General features: G+C 44.3%; 1 protein-coding gene across 2 annotated transcripts in view; it reads left to right on the top strand.

Moving 5' to 3' along the window:
- Positions 1-9,258: 9,258 nt before the first annotated feature.
- Positions 9,259-20,517, top strand: part of ARMC6 (armadillo repeat containing 6) — a 43,258-nt gene continuing 31,999 nt past the window's right edge. The window contains exons 1-2 of one of the 2 annotated variants that reach the window (XM_085639359.1): positions 9,259-9,351; positions 12,659-12,813. In XM_085639359.1, the coding sequence (XP_085495485.1) occupies positions 9,308-9,351; positions 12,659-12,813 (199 nt within the window). In that variant the 5' untranslated portion in view covers positions 9,259-9,307. Of the gene's footprint in view, positions 9,411-12,658; positions 12,814-20,517 lie in introns of both variants that reach the window. The other variant, XM_085639360.1, reaches the window with a different exon arrangement.

Here is a 20,517-nt window from a genome sequence, read left to right as displayed (position 1 = left end):
AGTTTTTAATGATAATTAAGTACCACAATTTTTTCTTTCAAAATCTTCCTATTTCTAGTTTCAACATGTTGTCATCATGTATGGTATGCACTTGATAATCAAGAAAGCTCTTTAGGCATACTTGGGAAATGGACATCTTGTATGACTACCATTACAATGCAATATTGGCTTGCACTTCCTTATGAACTAAGTATTCTCCAGACTTGGAATTCCATAAAAGATTTATTTAAATTTCGATTTGTGAACTAAGCTTCATACTGATGTTTCAGTCTAATAGTAATGGGATTCAGTAGAGCTTATTTTAGCATACTGATTTTACTGTTTAACATTTTTAATGTTGTGTTTTTTACTGTATTCTTTTCTGGAGGTTTTTTTTTAACCAACTTGAATTACTTCTATTAAAAGCCACCCACTAATTATATTCGAAAGTTTAGTTAAAGTGTTACTTCAATATTTAAATGTACAGAATTATACATAACAAATTGCAGTTTGAAAATCCTCGTAGTTGTGCTGTGTACACTTTCTACTTATCAATCAATATTCCTACTTATAATATGTATCTAGTTTATTAAATAAACACAGTTTTTAGGTCTCGCCTAGTGTTGCCTCGCACATGCCCAGCTCGCTCGGCGAGATTTATTGCTAATGAGTACTTTTCGAAAAGGGCTTTAAGCCCCGCCCCTCATTTCCATTGGCCAGCATCACTGTTTATGCTAAACGGTGGCCTGCCATTGGAAATGAGGGTTTTTGGTTGCCGCCCTTTGGCCTGCGATCCGGACTGGGTTGCCAGCGTCACGGCTGTCGTGAAGCACTTTCTTATCTTTATGGGGCCATGTGTTTGAAACACATGGCCCCATAAAGACAAGAAATCCCCATGCTCCAGCTGCAGCGCGGTCCTCTTTTGCTTTCGGGACCACGCTTGCTTCTTTCTACTTCAGAGGCTGCCGCTTAATGAACGCGCTCAGAATTAACGGCTCCTTAATAGACTGGGGCGTTTTCGCTGCCCTTCCCCAGACATTCCAGAACAAAAGGGAATGATGGACGGAGTTTTGAACATTGCAAGCACTCACCCCCAGTCAACTGATCTGACTTTAATCCATCATCATTCTTTAGCTCACTCTGCCACCCCAGTTCAGACATGGCCATATGCAAATCAGTCTGACCCTGTGCCTGATGGGAACAGGAACTCTTTAACAAAGACGTCCTCTGCGAGAAATTTATTAGATCAAAACTTTAATTTGCACTTCTGATCCAAATCACATATATTTATATTCAATCATACCGACCCCATCCAAACCTTGAGTCTGCTAACTATTGGCACAAAAAACCTGTAGTTAGTAAAGTAATGGTTGAAATGTATTAAAAAAGAATGTTTTTCAAAACATTACACAATAAAAACAATTTTGTCAAAAATATCACAATAAGACAATTACAATACATTCAATATAAAAGCTGATTGATCCTAATTAAAAATACAAAAGATACAGAAAAATCTATTGCACGAGAGTTTAAAAACAGACAATAACCTTTGTCATTGATTGACACAATCAAAAATCAGAATTTTACCACAAACACCTTGTTGCATTACACATCATATACATCTAAGGTAATGTTCAGAAAAATGGATGTGTGGCTACAATTAGAGCGTCGACGCGTTTCGAACGTATGGTCGCATAACACCTTCTTTTTCAAGACAGTGGTATTGTTACTCCCGTTCTTTTAAAATCTATAAACATAAATACATATATTAAAATATGACCACAATGTCATCTTTTAATTTACAGTCATCTCAGAATACATGTGCATTGACTCAGCTGCAAACGCTCCTCTGTTTGCGGAAACGATTTGGATGCTCAGTGGAAACACATTTGAATTCCGCCACCGAAGGCAGGTGTAAAATTGTGTCGACAGCTAAGCCAGGCACATTCGCACCCCCACAAATCAACGCCAGGCTCGAATTAAGGAGACAGGTCGACTTGTATGCCGAAAATACCACGGGTAGATACACGCACGATATCATGCAGTCTGTCCGCGTACGAAACACACGGGAAGGCGGGAATAATGCAGAGTAATGCAGCCTGGGGTTCTTCAGCCAACTTCCTGCGCAGCCTTCCTGTCCCTCCAACCCCCTACACACAACGGTGTACACCTCCAGGCATTTCGGTGCTCATCCCCAGAGTTTGTTCTTTCAAACGTGACATTGTATATGTGAGCAGTGTTTACCCCCTCCAGACACCACACGTTTTTATCGGGGTGCAGCAGTGTTGAGGTGTGCAGTGCTGACAACAGACGAAAGGTACATACAGCTCGCCTCGAAGTGATGCAGAGAGATAACTAATGACGTGGCACAGGGGGGCTGCATGGTTATGTTACACATTCGAGAGGGCTTAACTGATTGGAAAACAGATTATGTTCTGGTTTGTCTTTTGACTCTTTCACTTATCCTCCGGCCTTCTTTTGTGCCGTGTAATTTTATGGCAAGACCGGAGGCTCCTATTATGCTTTCTTTTCTTGCATTTATTCCAATAGCAGCAAAATAAGTAGAAAAACTACACTCCCCAGAAGGCTGTAGGAGAAAACTACTGGCCAATGGGGAGAATGATAACACAAAATAAACCAATCAGGTCAGGCCAACCATATAAGGACCTATCTGACCGCAAGCAGTCCTCTTTTCTTGCTGCTCGCAGTCAGATAAGTCGATTATTTTATTCTCCTGTTTAAAATTCTGCGTTTCCAATTGTTTTGGGCAAATTAAATGTATGACTGTCGCTTTGGTTAAGCATTGTCTCACACGCGTTTCACACGCTAGGTCGCTGTGATTACGGCTTCGCTGTCGACTTCGTATTTAATTTCCCCTCGGCTTCAAGTTCAGCGCGTCTGCTTGCGCGCGCGCTTTGTTTACTTTTACCGGTTTTCCCCTCACGCTCGCTGCCTCAGCTGACGCCTCGCTTTTCTGCCGTTGTCAGCGCTGCCTGCCTCTGCATCGTAGCTTCGCCCACACGGTCTGCTCAGCGCTCGTCTGCCTGCTTCTTTGACACACCTCCTCTCAAGCTCTTTCTTCACCGACAAGCTCGTTTGTACATGCCCCCTTGGGTTCTTCTGTCTGGGTTAACCCCTTGTTTCCCAGTTTGTAACAATGGAGATTCCCAGCTCTCCTGAGCTTGACAATGAGGAAAGTACTAATTTTAAATCGGATTTGAGCCACTTTATTAATTCCTCTGTGGAGGCTGCAGTAGAACACTCCATGCAGAGAGTTTCAAAAACTATGGAAAATTCCTTAATCAGTTTAATGACCAAAGCTTTGGCCCAGTCTGCGGGGGAAAGCAGAAAACGAAAACTGGTTCCTACCACTCTTTTATCTAAAAAAGTGTCACATGTGGTTAGCGAGGTTTCCTCGCGCAAGACTGAGGATGCTATTCCTCCCAGGCCTCAGTCAAAGGAGGGGTCTACTTTGACATTTGGCAAAAGTAAAGCCAAGCTAAAAAATGTGGAGGTTCCTAAGAAGCAGGTCATTAATGCTATCCATGATACGGATGATGATTTGTGTGACACGGACGAAGACAGTCTTTTTGATCTTTTTGGAGTTGGCGATTCTTCGCCCAAAAAGCAGAAATTATCACCTTTTGAGTCCGAACCTATCCTGGACTCGAAGGGCATGCCTATGTTTGATCCTGCATTAATTAGACATCCGAATTCTACGGAATGGTTTCCCATTCCCCATGTGGGAGAGTATATCTCTTCCAAACTGCGACAACCTCTGGATAAATCGGTTAGAGCTACATTGAAATCTGAATGCCCCAAACCTTCTTTGGCCTCTAACATTACGGTCACTCCCGCTATTGACCAACCGCTCCTCACCTTTTTCTCTAAGTTTGGAAAGGACCCTCGTAAGGGGGTGGACAGAGCATGGTCCTCTTGTGAGGACAAACTCTTGGATATGGTGGGCCCTCTTGCACGCATTCTGGATCTGGCAGAGACGGCGCGTTCAGAGGAGTTAGTTTTAAATGCTGAAGATGTTTCACTTTGGGCCCAACGTACTTTTTGTTTATTGGGCAACGCCAATGCAGCCATTACTCATCAGAGGCGCAAAGGCTTCCTAATCAAGCTAGACCCTAAGTTAGCCAATTTGGCATCCCAGGATCCTGGAGTAAAGGCGGACGGTCTACTCTTTGGTGACTCTTTAGTCAAAGACCTGTCTAAATTTGTTACAACTTTCGCCTCTCTGGACAAGGCACAACTTTCCATCAAAAACGTTTTTGCCCCTCTGGTTTCTGGCAGGGCCGGCAGAGGCAGGAGCCGCTCTTCCGGCCGTTTTTCCTCCTAACAAGGTTCCAGAGGCGCCTCCAACACCGGCTATCAAGAGTACAAGCCTCAGTTTTACCCCCAACGTGGCCGTGGCTTCCGGGGTCGTGGACAGACGGGCCACAGAGGCAACAACAACAACTCCAGCTACCCCCAACAAGGTAAGCCTGTCTTCTGGCCCTCCCGTAGGAGGGCGTTTAGCTCTCTTTCTAAGCAAATGGCAAACTTTAACCTCAGACCCTTGGGTTCTCAGTTCTGTCCAAGGCTTTCTCATAGAGGTTTACGCTCCTCCTTTCCAGGATACTTTGCCTCCTCCTCTGGTTTTTTCCGCCGACGTTTCGCTCTTGATCTCTCAGGAAATTCTTTCCCTGTTGGCAAAGAAAACTATCCAAAGGCTCCCATTCGATCCCTCGGGCTTTCTGAGCACGTTGTTTCTGGTTCGCAAAAAGAACAAAAAGATGCGACCTGTTATCAACCTGAAAGTTTTCAATCAGTTTGTTGTTTACAGGCATTTCAAAATGGAGACCATTATCCATTTAAGAGACACTCTGCGAGCCAGCGACTGGATGGTCCGCTTGGATCTTCAAGATGCGTATCTAACAGTTCCTATCCACCCCTCGCATTCCAAGTTCCTCCAGTTTCAATGGCTGGACGTCACTTATCGGTTTTGTTCGCTCCCCTTCGGGCTTTCTTCGGCTCCTTGGTGTTTCAGTCAGTCAGTCAGTCAGAAAAACTTTGTTTCACCAAAATCATGAAGCCTGTGGTGGCTTATCTTCGAGCCTTGGGAATTCGTCTGATCATCTATCTGGACGATATTCTTCTTATGAATGCAAGCAAATCAGGTCTTTTGCAGGATCTTCAGGTGACCCAATCCCTTCTTCTCGATCTCGGTTTTCTCATCAATCCGGAGAAGTCCATGTTGATTCCCTCTCAAAGTGTAGAGTTTCTGGGGTTTCGCGTAAATGTAAATTGATACTTGTATAGCGCACTACTCACCCGCAAGGGTCTCAAGGCGCTTGTATGAATACCGCTGTGGAACCCATCCTGGCTTATCCTGTGAGGCGTCCACTCCTGGGCACCCCCAAGGTGGAGGCCTCGTGGATTCTCCCTCCGCGTCTCTCTTCCTTCCTACCGAAAAGATCGCAGCTATTCGTTCAGAAATTTCTCAAGTTCTTTCCCTATCCCAAATTTCCCTTCGTTCCCTCGCAAGGATTGTGGGGCTTCTCTCCGCCTCCATTCAAGCCATCTTTCCAGGCCCTCTACATTATCGAGCCCTTCAGCGCTTAAAGATGAGACATCTACGTCAGGGGCTGGCTTATTCAGATCTTATCCTTCTAGACCGAGACTCGCGTTCCGAACTGCAATGGTGGATAGACCATTTAGATGCGTGGAACGGAAGGACTATCTTCGCCACGGCCCCAGATCTTGTATTAGAATCAGATGCCAGTATGGCGGGTTGGGGCGCCTGTTGTGGACCAATCTCGACTGGAGGTACATGGTCTCTAGAGGAGTCGTCATTGCACATCAACTGTTTAGAGATGCTTGCAGGCTCCTTTGCAATCCGCAGTCTCGCAAAGAACAAGGTAAGTTGTTCCATTCTTCTCAGGATGGACAATGTTTCTGCGGTCCGTTATATCAACCGTCTCGGTGGCACAAGATCCAAACCCCTTGCGGAACTCGCCAAGAGTCTGTGGCATTACTGTCTCCTTCACAATCTCTCTCTCCAAGCCGAATATCTCCCAGGCGAACTCAATTCCATCGCGGATTGGCACTCTCGGTATCTACGGGATTCCAGCTACTGGAGATTACTTCCCTCCGTGTTTCATTCTTTCTCTCTCAAGTGGGGCCCTTTCTTCATCGACCTATTTGCGTCTTGCCTCAATTCCCAGTTACCTCGTTTCTACAGTTGGCGCCCGGATCTGCTAGCACTAGTGACCGATGCGTTCCTTCAAGATTGGTCACTTCACCTCAATTACGCTTTTCCTCCCTTTCTTATGATCAACAGGGTCCTTTCCCAGATTCGACGCCAACAGACGTCTCTGGTCATGGTGGTGCACTTTTGGCTATCTCGGATATGGTTTCCCTCTCTTTTGGAACTGGCAATGGACTTTCCGGTCCTTCTCCCTCATTCCACGGACCTTCTCCTGGACCCTCGAGGTTCCCCTCACAACCTCATTCTGGATCGGTCCCTGACTCTATCGGCCTGGAAGCTGTCCGGCCTCTCTCTTCTGACCAACTCCTTTCTCAAGAAGCTTCAATCTTTATCAGCCGGGCCTGGGCTCCCGGAACTTCCAGAGCATACAAATCCGCTTGGTCTCTTTGGTCAAGCTGGTGTGTGGAGCGGTCTATCGATCCCTTTTCAGCCTCTGTGACTTTTGTGGTTAATTTTCTGGCCTCGGAGGCCAGCGCTGGCAAGTCTTATCGCACAGTGAACCTGTATGGATCAGCTATTTCACTTAATTATCATCCCATCGACAATAAACCGGTCGGATCTCATCCGCTGGTTTGCCGTTTGTTAAGAGGAGTTCGCTTTTCCAAATCTCCGTTGGCTAAGTATTCTTCTTTATGGGACGTTAATTTGGTTTTTAAATTGTTTATGGATTGGCCTGATAATGCTGCTCTCTCCCTGAAAATGTTGTCTGCAAAGCTCACTATGTTGTTGTGTTTAGTCTCCATTAAACGTGTTTCTGATGTTAGGGCTTTATACCTTTCTTCAAGGCAGTTTTCTCCTACTGGAGTGCTGTTTCAAGTGCGGAGACGCACAAAAACAAATTTACAGTCAGTGTTTTATCCTTACTTTCCAGCTCAACCGAAATTATGTGTAGGTTGTTGTTTAAAAGCCTATGAACATAAATCTGCTGACTTTAGGACTTCTTCCCATACGCAATTGCTCATTTCTTTCCGCAAACCTCATCTCCCCGTTTCTTCTGCTACCCTGGCCCGTTGGGTCCGTTGGATCATGTCTCTTGCGGGCATTGATGCTTCTGTGTTTGGTGCTCATTCTACCGCTCGCGCCTAGAGGATATCCTTAAGTCAGCAGATTGGTCTAATGATAATGTTTTTAAGACCTTCTATTGTAAACCTGTGATTACTGCTTCTTCTCTGGTTGTTGATATGCTTTGAACTAGCATAATAGGAGCCTCCGGTCTTGCCATAAAATGTAGATTTTCCTAATAAGTTATGATGGAAAGTCTTAATTTTATTAAAGACACGGAGGCGAGTATTATCCCTCCACTACAGCTCTTATTTGTTCTGTTTTTTCCCCCCCTTTTTAGGTACTCCAGCACTACCACCGCCTTCCTAGTAAGAATGGTCCTACCTCACCGGAGTTCTTGGCGTCGATGTCCATCTGTCTGCCAACGTGGTTTCCTCAGGATGTTTCGTCCATAGTGTTCCTGATTCAAGAACTGTTTACCTGGATTTTGACTGTTTAACTACTGTTATTTTTGGTTCCTTTATTTTCGCCTTCTTCCTAACTCGCACAAGAAAAGAGGACTGCTTGCGGTCAGATAGGTCCTTATATGGTTGGCCTGACCTGATTGGTTTATTTTGTGTTATCATTCTCCCTATTGGCCAGTAGTTTTCTCCTACAGCCTTCTGGGGAGTGTAGTTTTTCTACTTATCTTGCTGCTATTGGAATAAATGCAAGAAAAGAAAGCATAATACTCGCCTCCGTGTCTTTAATAAAATTAAGACTTTCCGTCATAACTTATTAGGAAAATCTACATTGTTATACACTTTCTTCAGGAAAGTAGTGGCGGGGGAGAGGGAGGGGTATAGAGGCGAAGTGGCACACAGAGAGCTTTGGCAACACCGAGGGTGGGCGTGGCAGATAAAGGAAGGGTTGGGAACATGGCAGAGGGGGAGCAGGACACACACAGGGTGGGTTGTTTACACACTGTATGAACATGTTACACACACGGTGAGCAAATTAGTTACATACATTGTATTTGAGGTGCACACGGGGTGGGGTGGTTCACTCGGTGGAAAGCTTAAACAGAGGGGAATGGCTCACACACAGAGTGGATGGGTTACACGGATTATGAGTGGGTTTGCTAAGGGTGGGTGGGTGGTCTACATCTAGGGTATCTCAAAGCACTGAGTGTGGATTAAACAGGGTGGGTATGTTGCCCTCAAGGAATATGGGGTGCACATAGCTTGGGCCCTCACGCACAGGATGGGTTAGAAATAAGGTAAATGGTGGCTGATTTACAAAAGCAATGCACCGGTACACCTGCTAGACACTGCTGATGGTGGGAATATAGAGGGTTTATAGGTTCTTCAAGAGCCTGAGGTACCCAGAGCCAACAACTGAGTTGCACCTTACCTTTTTTATTGTGTACAGAATATAGAGCAATTCATGGTAAAATGTAAAGAGGGGAAAATAGGTATGAAAAAGAGTGTGGGTATTACAGAAACCTCTGTATTTGTAAAATGCACACCAGATACTGAATTTAGAAGCTGCAGTAATTTGTACACCTCTGAATTATTTGTGGGTACCCATGGGACACAAGCATGTGATTCAGGGGGCACTTTGCAAAATGTCTTCTTTCTTACACACTAACTTACATTCATAAGGCTGACCTTCTAAGAAATTGAATTGATGATAAATGTTCGACTATTCTGTGCTCCCACATGGCTCTCAATAACAAGCATTTGCAATGCAATAGGTCTCGCATTTATGCGAGTTTAAGCTATTGGCATTGTAAATGACAATGCCTTTTATTTATGTTTTTAAAACCAGAACAAAAATAAAAGGCATTATTTGCAATATCAATAGCTCAAACTCGCGTGAAAGCCAAACCTATTGCATTGCAAGTGCTTGTTTATTTTTGTACCAGAGCATAGCCTCCAAAGCAGGCTCATGCGCGGCAGCCATCTTGAAACGGGCGTCAGAAGTCGTGTTCCATATAAACAGCATTGCAGAAACACTTTTTTAACGTGGCCGACAGCTCTGTCTGCGGAACGCTCTAGCCGTTGCCTTGTTGGTCCTTCTTCTACTTCTATGATTCGTCTCGGACACTACTTCCGGGAAGCCGGCGGTTATAGGTAGGCGTTGTCACTGGATACGGTCTTTGTAAACGTTTTCGGCGTCATTGGTGCAGCTGGCATGTATTTTTTCTATTTACATAGCGCATTACTGCCACGGGGTGGCCGCCAAGCGCTGTAACCTCACCTTATTGTTCATGTGCGCCTTCAGTGAATGAATGAATGACTACTTTAAGTGTGACCCGCCAAGGCATTTGTTTTCGTTTATGTGTTTTGTTGTTTGCTATGAGACACCTACATGCCAATATTTGGGAACAGCTTAGACGAAGGTTAGGAGAAACATCATCCTGGTTGACATGCAGTTCTGAGAGGGGGCGGCTAAAATTCTACTTTTTCGTAAGATGGATCCCTGCCTCAATTTGTAGTGCATGGGGACTGCCAAGTTACAGAGGTGAACGAATATCCATGCATCTGACAGTGTGTTACTAAGCCCTTCAGTAGAAAAGGGCAGAGTTGAGTTACAGTAGGGTTATGTAGAGTAGATTAGAGGTTTATATCACCTGTGAGCCATTTATACAGCATGCTTGCACCTTTTAGTATAACTTTGGAACGCCAAAGGAGCTACTAGGTAGGATGCAGTCCAGGTTGATCGACGAGCATTAGACTTATCTGATTGAAGCTTTCACAGATGGCCCGTTACACATAGCCTGCTGAGATGCAAGCACAAACAGTGATGCTGATCCTCCTACCTGGATGCCAAAAGTCCTCATATGAGGCCTGACACTTTTGCTAGTCCTAATTTTTCACCACATGGTGCTTTGCAATCAGGAATTGTAGGAAGCTGTCTCTTTATATGATATTTCAAAATGAGACAAATCTTGCAAAGAGTCTGGGGGTTCCCATATGAGTGGACAGAGGGCTTGCTCTGGCAATCCCAAGGAACCCTAGGGTTTAGTGTGACCGAGCAGTCTTAGTCTTAGCACAGAGGAGTGCAAGACATCTGAAAATACAAACAAGGGTCAATAAATGATGCACACAACTCAAAAATGAGATCAACACCAGCTTATAAAATAACAGTTATCTTTATATATATGTACGCACCTGAACCAATTTGATCAGGTAAGTAGGTTTTCCAATAGAAATACTTTTGTATTTTAAAAGTAGACTCAGTGCAATTTTTAGAAGCTGCAATGTTATCCTATGGGAGTAAGAACAAGTACAGCATTTAGGTAGAGTACAGTGACTCATGGGACAATCTCCAGGAGTTAAGGTGAGTGGTGGACAAGGTCCAAGGCCGCGCCAGCAGAACACCACCAGCGGCTCTAGAGCGGCCGGGTATATATGGGTGCAAACAACGTTGGGTGCCCAATGTTACGCTATAGGGATTGGTCTTGGCATAAATTGCCTGCATGTCTTGATGGGGAGGCCAGTTGGGTTTACCCAAGAGGGTCGCTCAGACTTCACGATGCTTGGGGACGTAGGGACACCTTTGATCCTCTTCTCCATGGCCCAGGGGGGACTGGTGCAGAGGTGTCTTTAGGCATTGGGTTTACCTTATCAGGAGCAGTCACTGTAGAGGGGGCCTGTGTGCAGAGGCTGCAGCTGACGTCGGGGAGTCCACGAGAGGCGAAACCACAGTGTACTCGGTCTCTGGATGGCTGAGGGACCACGCTGACACCATTCGCCCACATCAGCTCTGGCTATGAGCAGCGGGTGCAGTAGTGTCCTAAGGTGTCGGGTTTTCGCAGTCTTGAAGTCCCCTCAGCAGCCACGGCTGGTCCATTGGGGCTGAGGGGCCATGCCCCTCACTTTTTGTCCCTCAAGAACAGTGTCTGTCAGGCTGCGGAAAGGTCGGCCTGACAGACACTTCAATAATTTAAATATTCCGGTCCCGTGGGACAGTTCACAATAAATTAAGACCTTGACTATCGAAAACGAAGTAATCGAATTTCCCGTGATTTCGTCCTGCGTGGATAGTCCTCTGTCAAGGTCTTAATTTATTCTGAACTGTCCCACCGGACCGGAATATTGAAATTATTGAAGACCTCAATAAGTCCCTGACGAAGGGTAATGCCCGCAATGCTTTGGTCGCAAATTGATGTATTGAACGGATGTTACTGAGGAAAGTAAAATCCAATGAATCAAAGAATAGAATAATGAAAAAGAATATATAAATAAATAACTAATTCAGAAAATGTCTCGCAAACAGTTCGTATGAATTTATTGAACATCTTGCATCTGTGTGCAATTGGGAGACACTTCCCCAACTGGGGATAGCGCTTGTTCCTACAGTTATTTCATCCTCATACTCAGGATGATTTACCCATTGGCACCAACGAAATTGATGAACCCATCTATCGTTTTACTACATAGTTCAAACTTTTACCAAGGAGTGCGACGGGCCAATTCCCATTTGGATAATCTCTATTTTCAGTGAAGCCATCATGAAAGCAGGGGAACTCGTTTTTACGAGTGTCCAGCACGTGTTTTAAAATTGTTTCCCAGTTCACTTGCATGGGCAGTAATATTAATGGAACTGAGCAGCACAGGGGCATATCTGCTCATGCAGGTATGCCCTCACATGTAATTTAAGCAACCGGCCTTAGCGCTGTATGGGTGACTTACAAATACTACATGCAGTGTTAGGGGACATGGCACACAGGGATGTGTGTCATGTCGTGGTTTCACTTTGGTCTGCACCTAAACACGCAGCCTGCAATGGCAGTCTTGGATAAGTCTGGTGAGTGGTCTCTTAGGGTGGCAACATTTGAGCTGCAGCCCTTAGAGACTCTTCTTTAGTACCTCATGCCCTAGGTACCAGGGGGTACTATTTACTAGGGTCTTACAGAGAGTGCTAAAGGTATTGCCAATTGGGGTAACATTTGTACAGTTTTGGAAAAAAGAACTGGCACTGTGACCTGATTAGCAGGAACCCAGTGCAGTTCCAGTTGAAATCACATCAAATACCAGGCAAAAAGTGGAGTGACCATGTCAAAAAGGGGCTCTTTTCTACAGGGATTTTCAAGCCTACACCCGGATGACTATAATTGAAGCATATCAACAACTAAGGACAAGCACTGCTACAAAAACTACCAATTATATCTAATTTCTTGAGTCAGGCTCGGGGTGTCAACATCCATATTGCTAACATCATTGGTTGTGGGCCAGTTTTATCAAGGGTGCCTGTGTGTTACAGAGCTCAGACCAGCAGAATGGCACAGATCAGGATAACACGGGTATCATATTGTAGATGTATAGGATAATAGCCTTATTAGTGAGGCTACCAGCTTCCCACAGCGAGCACAAGTGATTGTTGATTTGTGTATGTTTCTGGAACTTTGTGTAATCCCAGTTCCCCCAATTGCAGGATAGTCATCCCAGTTTATTCATATACATCCAAAATGGCTTCCACTCGAATAACACAGGAGACCTTTGATGCTGTGGTGGAAGAAAACATGGCCGAATTTGAGATGGACCCGGAAGAGGCTGTGACAGATACTATACAGCAGTTCGAATCTCAAGGTAATACAACCATCATGAATCTTGCGGCCATTTTGAAAGGGGGTGTGTTTGACAGATGCAGCCCTGGTTCGGGTTTTGTTATAGGTTTCTAGGTTGTTATAGGTTTGGCTCTCCACAACCCTATTGATGGGACAGGATGTAATTGATGTTTCCAGGGTTGATAAAGCGAATGCCTGTGAAAAGAGGCATTCAAAATCTATAGAAAGTTGCTCTAGAACTGATTTTGGGCAGGTTGGTGGTCGATCTTTGGAATGGGTGGTAAAAGTTTCTTGCTTATTTTCTTTTTTATACATGTAAAAATTTAAATCCAGTACACTTTACACTGTATAATCCACCATGTTTTCTGGCTTTTAAACTCGAACTTTATAATTGTAAAAGCATGCAAAATAAATCCAATGCCTTTTGGAAAGTTGTTTTAAGTAGAGGGCAGTCACTTCATAAAACACGAGGCATGCAGATTTATTTTCAAGCAGGAGCTTTAAAAGAAATACGTTACTTTTTTCTCCTGCTTTTAAATTCAGGCTTTAAAGTTAATGAACCTGTTTAGTGATACATTTCTATTGCGTAATAAATATTCTTGAAAATGGTTTTGCTGCGTTTAGAATGTCTTGCTATAAAACTGATTAAAAGTATCTGAACCTACACCATTCTTTTTAAACTGTTTAATACCTAGCATGTTATTTTGCTTCTAAGCATCGACTTATCTTTCAGTATGAGCTGGAAATCCTTCTAAATTTAAATAAATACACTCTGAAAATTATTTGTAAGTTAATGTTGACGTACAGAAATGCATTTTGAAGAGTTATGCTACTTAGGAGAACTATACAGACTAAAGTGGACTCTGCATTATTTTAGTATGTGTTTTCTAGGCTTCAATTAGTGTTCAGGCTGGTTCATGGCTACCCATTGTTGCTTTTGGACTCATTAATAACATTGGAACAAGAAATCTTAAGGAGGAATGGAAATTGCAAAGTAAAAAGGAAGTCTCTTGTTGCAGGGATTCTGCTTATACACAGAACTATGCGTAGAACCCCAGGACCTCAGTGAATTGTGGTGTACCAGAAACTCACCTCAGAACCCAGAACCCAGTATCCGGCTAGCATAAGTGTCCCATTCGTTATCCGAGATTTGGCTCGGCGGTCCCAATGAAAAGACAACCCAGAACAAGCGACTCAGTGTACTCTCAGGAATGGTGGGAATCGGAAATACCTGTTCGTATATTATTCTCACATCAGTCCACAACAAGAATCAAATGAGACACGGTGAAAATAAAAAGAATTTATTTTTATAGACCATGTGTCCTAATATGCAGTACTTTGGCTAATACAAGCAGACAAATGATTATAATCAAAACCATCAGCATCGTTACAATACCATAGAATATAAAAGGAGTGATCATGTTATAAATGACAGTGGATGCTACCACCTTCCCTTTACTAAGAAGCTAATATTATTATTATGCTAATAAAAGGTCTCTTAGGCTTGAAGGGGGGACCCCATACCTCAAAGATCAGCTTAGTGAAATCACATCACAGGAGCATCAGGAGTCTTCTCGCAGGAAGGCTCGTCTTCGGTCTGAATATTAAACATGATGTCTGCAATATTAAAAGCACCAACTTTCAGGTATTCGCAGCTGCCCGTGTGTTATGGCTAAATAGTGGGTCGATCAACCTAGAGTGAAAACATGGATTGTCTAACAACCCAGACTGTTTGTTACACCCTGTACAGACCAAGGTCGCTGCGCAGAGCTCGGGATGGTAACAACAGATTGCTTCCGTGTGAGGCAAAGCGCGAGTCAGCAGTTTGTTTAAACAATAACAAGTAGACGCAGTGTCGTGTGCAAAAGCAGCAAGATGGCTTTCTAACATCTAACGTGGTTATGCTAACTTAACAATGCATATACGTATTAAGGGAGTCCTTACTACATGCCCCCTTGATCGAAGCACTAACCAGTAGGGAAGAAATGAGAGAACGCAGAGTTCAGTATCGACAGAGCAGAACAAGGCGTATTCAATGTGAAACCAATTATCGGTTTAGTTAAAGTTCGAAAAAGTACAAAAGTAGAAGGGAGAAAAAAAAATTAAAAAATGCTGCGCTGGCCAGCAATCCAAAGGCACAGGGAGCACACAACAACAAAAAAAAAAAACAGCGAACAACAGTTCACTCAATCCATGAACGTGTATGCAGCATACGTGGCAACTGCTTCCAACAGAAAATCGTTTGCAGAGCCACTAAAAGTTTCAGCCATCCAGTTTAGCAAAGAAAAGGAACATACATGTTCTTCCAGAAGCGGAGCCTCTAGCACGATCAGAGGGCAACCGACGTGTTCCTCCAGATAGCTCATATCCAAGAAGTCATAGGCAGCCCTTGCGATGTCCCAATTACCCAGGATACCATGCGCCGCACCACAGGCCATAATCCGAACACCAGAACAGGCAAACTCGTTCGACACTAAGGGCCTCATCAGTCGATCATAATCCGGCACCGGAGACACCGTGTTTGTTAAGCACAAATCCAGAGGCCATTCAAAGGGACAATCTAGGCAGTGAAAAACAGGTTGCACGCAGGTGAAGTAGGAATACCGGAAGGATAATCCATACGCCAGGCTCAAAGTCGCCAACGGCAGCGTACCATAATATTCAAGCATCCTGTCACGAAGAAGATGCAGACGGGACATGTTGTCGTGTGGCACAGAAAGAGCAGCCATTTCTTAGTACGAAAAGTAAAAACAGCACACCTGCCACCAGCGCCAGAATCAGCGGAACACCACCAAAGACGCTCGAGAAAATAGAATGTAAAAATGCCGGAATCACACCAAAAATAGTTTGGAAGGAGGTCACGAGGCCTGAGCCCACAAGTTAAAAAAAATGAGCCAGGCCCGTTGTGGACGAGGCATTGAAAATTGTTTGGATCAAAGCTCCAAAATGCAGGGGGAGGTAAGTATTCAAAAGCGCCTGTACCTCCGTGCGCGTATTTGCTACGTGAAGGACAAATGTTTCTCGGGAGGAAGTCAATGGCACCTCCTTTTGGGACAATAGAGCTCTTATTCTGCTCATCTTGTTGAACTCTGTTTTCAAGGTCGGAATCGAAGGCCAGATGGAAACATCCAGCCGCCCATGCGGGGGAGGAAATAGAACATTATTGCAGCAGACTACTCTCTGCGATACAGTTACTATATATGGGATTCCCACTAACATCCCGCAGCAAGCTTCATTATTCAAAATCAAATAACTACCGTTTGCAAGCAGCGTGAAAGATGGTGTAATCACTGGCACTGGGATACCTTTGAGGACGCAGGCCAAATTCGGGGCGTGTACATTGCAAGCACCGTGCAACTGAATGTGCCTACATACGACAGAATGATCAGGTGTCGTGGTACATTCCTCACCTTTCAGATAAACCTCAGTACCGTCTCTTGTACATCTATACGTAAAAGGGAGGGACCAAACCTCATGTATGAAAGCGGTACCCAGCTATTCATATCTACCCAGAGCATAGTGTTTCATACAGGACGTAAACTTAAAAAGCGCGAAAGGTAGCGTGATCAACCCATGTACTAACCACACGGCCGAATTTAATTCCGCCACAGAGAAAGGTAACGGCTCCAATTTTTCAATGTGTAACAATGAATACGTAGCATCCTTCATGGACATGAACTGTTGCTTTACACTAAGGTTAAAGGGAAGGAATAATGATGTCGTATTCAGATAGTCCCAGGGGACCTTTCCTGCCTTTAACGTTTGTAAAGTCCATGCAAACTGCATAACAGAACGTAACTGGTTTTGACCATGGTACAATACAGACATATCATCATGTACAATATCAACAATTGAAGAAACAATATTATCTAATGTATAAATTCTGGAAGAAAGAGTGTTAATGCTGTTATCAATAACTGCCAATACCTTTTCCATATTCGCTTGATCAATAGCTCTCAATCTAGAAGCCGCCTCAATTTGCGACAATTTCCATACTTCGTTGTAAATAGCATACGCCTACCTTTTGGATCTGCCACCCACAGGACCTTTAACAAAATCATTCAAATCTATTTTGTCATGTAATCTTGATAAATGAACTTTGACAGATGCCAAGGTGGAATGTCGCAGCCAGGACTGACATAATTTCCCTACAGAGTAGGTAGTTACTGTATGAGATGACTCAAACCGAGGGTCTACGCGTTGCTGCGTATACCCCGGCTTCAGACCTAGAAAACGACGTTGACAGGTATCTGAACTGCTTTGCCAAATTAACCATCCTTCACTACTAAATTTCGAAATATTGAAAGATGTATTAGAAACCAATGACTGCAAAGCAGGAAGGGACAGATCTGTGTGGTTATCCCAATTTGGGTAAGCGCCCAGATCTGGAACAGAAGGGAAATTTAGTTTTTTAGAAGTGGCCAATCCGAAACAGGTGGTCTGGAAAATGGTTGAATTTAAAAACAACATATGATTTGGTACAAGACAGGCACGATGTAAAGCTTCAGTTCCCTGAACCTGCCACGGTTTGGAACCCCAAACCGATTTTAGATCAATAGTAGCCTTCCACAGATCATAACCTTTGATTGACAACTCATCCATAAAGGACTAAGAATAGAGTAATTTGGTGTGTGTCAATCTAACCTTCGAGGCAGACTCAGGCATAACTTTAAAATAAAAGGATGCCGGGTCGGAAACACTGAAATCAGTAAAATAAGTATACTTATCAACTAATGTAGGGGAGCTGCCGAAAGAGGGGGTGGGACAGTGTTCCCATTGGGTAAAATTTACAAAATTACGAAAAGTGTTTGCTTTATGCTGGAATTGATTGCCATAATGCTGAAAACAATACTGTTCCGCATAGTTAGCCGCATTCTCATACAAATCTTCTGCATCAAAAGCGGCATAATATTTCAAATCAGAAAACAGTGCTTCAATGGCATGAACATCCCAATCATCAGAACGAATGTTCTGCTTAACCACATCACCCATAGAATCACGAAATACATTAGGTACATTGATGACCTCTGTAGGACCATGAATTTGGAATTTAACAGCATCCCACGCAATTCCATCCAAAACGGGCCAGGCAGTAATATTCACAAAAGTCTGGTCCCTTTTCATGATGTGGGACGATGAGTGGGGGGCCAAAGTTCCATTGATAAGTCAAATTGTAGATCTTTCTTTAAGATAGTGTCCATTCACCAGACGGAAAAACACTATTACAAATCCAATGGACATAAACAAAAAAATACTTATAAGCACCAGCCAGATATATGTCCAAGGGGGAATCAAAAAATGTCTTTTGAACCAGCTAGCAAAAATAGCAATGTTTGAAGGGGAAGTATGAGGCAATGAGTTAGTGTCAAAGGAGAAACGTGACTGGTCAACCGCCGTAGATTGTAAAACAGGCGAGTGACCATTTGTAGGATAAGCATACTCAGTCTCTTCGGGCAGACCACCAGCCGGCGGTATTAACAAGGGATCAGTAACTGACTGCATCTCGATGGCAACATCAGACAAGGTGGTAGAAGCAGGAACCAACACTGAATTTCTTTGCATTGTCTGGCAGGAAACTGCTGGAGTAAGACTAAGAAGTATCGGCCACTCGCTAAAGTTTGACATTGTCAATAGAGATGTACCTGTTTTCTTTGCGACCAGGAAGTGGAGGTAAAATGACTGTTCTTGTACCCTGCACTCCAAGCACTGGAACTGGTGCACGATAAGAGGGACCGAACTCCTTCTTGTTCTCCACCTTCTCACGGACCAGGTCTCCAACTCGGGGTAGCCAGCCGACTACTGGAATCTGAACCTCAGCTTCAGATGTGGAGGGCAAGTGTTCCTTCGAAAGAGTGTCTCTGGCTTCTTGTAGGGTCTGCAAAACAGCACAGTGATCATCTACGTCAAAGGGTGCGGTCGACGCCGCCGTGTCTAGACCATCAAGGTCTGGGACAAACATTCTGATTCCGAAGAGCATCATGTACGGGGTCCGCCCACCCAGAGACCTTCTAGGGAGATTATTAAGTGCACGTTGGACGTTATACAAATGGGCTAGCCAGTTCCGGCCTGTTCCTAAAACACGTGCTGTCAAAGATTGCTTTAAGTCACGGTTCATTCGCTCCACCACACTATTACCCTCAGGTCGGTAGGGGGACGAAAATTTGACTTGGACCCCCAAATTTCTCATAGCCTCCTTGTAAGCCTTAGAGGCGAACGCAGGGCCCTGATCAGAATGGAAGGTACCACACGCAAAGGTTCCCACAAAGACAGGCAATCCCTGATGACAGTCCGCGAGTCAGCACTCCTTTGTGGCCATACCCAGAGAAAACGTGTGCACGAATCCACTGCAACCAAGATATACTTGTACGCAGTATCAGAAGAAAAAGGACCGCAGTGATCTAGATAAACACAACCAAATGGTTTATTAGAGATGTACAACTGTGTTTGTGGTGGGCGCGCAACAGTGGAAGGTTTAATCTGTTGGCAAATGTCACAATCAAGAACATAAACGCGCGCTTGTTTATATAAACCAAACCACCAGTAACGTTGTTGTAACAGAGATATAGTAGCGGACACGCCGGCGTGGGCTGACGCCAACCCCTCGTGCGCTGCTAGTATCAAAGCTGGTCTGCAGTCCGCGTTGGGAATAATTCTGTCACCAACGTCGTTAATCCTCACTAACGGTACGTTATCAGGACTTAAGTGATAAATATAACGAGAAGGAAAACCCTTCGGGTAATCACTTCCCTTCTCTGTAGCAGCAATAGCTGCCAAGATGTCATCATCAATCTTACTTTTGGATCTTGTAACTGCTGCCACTAAGTATGTAGCCACTGCGGTTTTTGCTGCCTCGTCAGCCAAGGTGTTACCGACAGCATGGACACCAAGTCGTTGGTGACCAAGAGTGTGAATAACATTCACGAGAGGGAGACGGTCTTTAAAGTCTGCCACTCGAACCCAAAGCAGTTTATGCTTAATTGTGCTACCTTTGGTATCTCGATAATCGTTTTGAGACCAAAAGTGTAAGTTGTCATTGTAGGACTGGACACAGTAAAAGGAGTCACTTACTATAAGAGTCGTGACTCGGGGATCAGCAAACTCCAGTGTAAGCACCAGAGCCCGGAGCTCCGCCAATTGCGCGGTACAATCACCCAATGACTGCGTATGCACGGCATCAGATTGGAATTCACCATTTACGAATGTACCCACGACAATTGCGCAAGCCGCAGAATAGGCATGCTTCGATCCAATCGCCGGCTGCGCCGAGCCGTCAGTGTAGATGACACAATGGTATTCTTCGAGCGGGCGCAAAGACAGAGGAGCCGGATGAACGAATTCGTACTGCAAGTACTCCTGAGTCTGTAAAGAGGCGTCAAAGATATAAGTGACATCTGGTGATGTCAGAGTTGTGGCCCATTGTATCCACCGTGGATGCAAAGCTTTAGAATTTGGTACACTTGCTTTAGTCACTGCCTCTAGGGCAGGATACGGTGTTACAACCAGAATCTGTTTTCCATGCGACAGTGCGCGTTCCTTAAGGATCGCCATCTGTACTGCTGTCAGAACTTTCTCGACCGTGGAAAAACGTAATTCAGCAGAGGTGTACAAGTGGGATTTATACGCAATGGGGACGGTATCGCCCTCATTGAACGTCAAATACGTGAAACCCACGGCGCCTGGTACTATTCTTATTACCAGGTTAGTGCGGTTATCACGCGTCAGCAAG

This window comes from Triturus cristatus, chromosome 12 (genome assembly GCF_964204655.1).
Source record: "Triturus cristatus chromosome 12, aTriCri1.1, whole genome shotgun sequence".
Classification (NCBI taxonomy): Eukaryota; Metazoa; Chordata; class Amphibia; order Caudata; family Salamandridae; genus Triturus; species Triturus cristatus.
The sequence above is the reverse complement of the archived record's forward strand: the minus strand, read 5'-3'. Positions and strand labels throughout refer to the sequence as shown.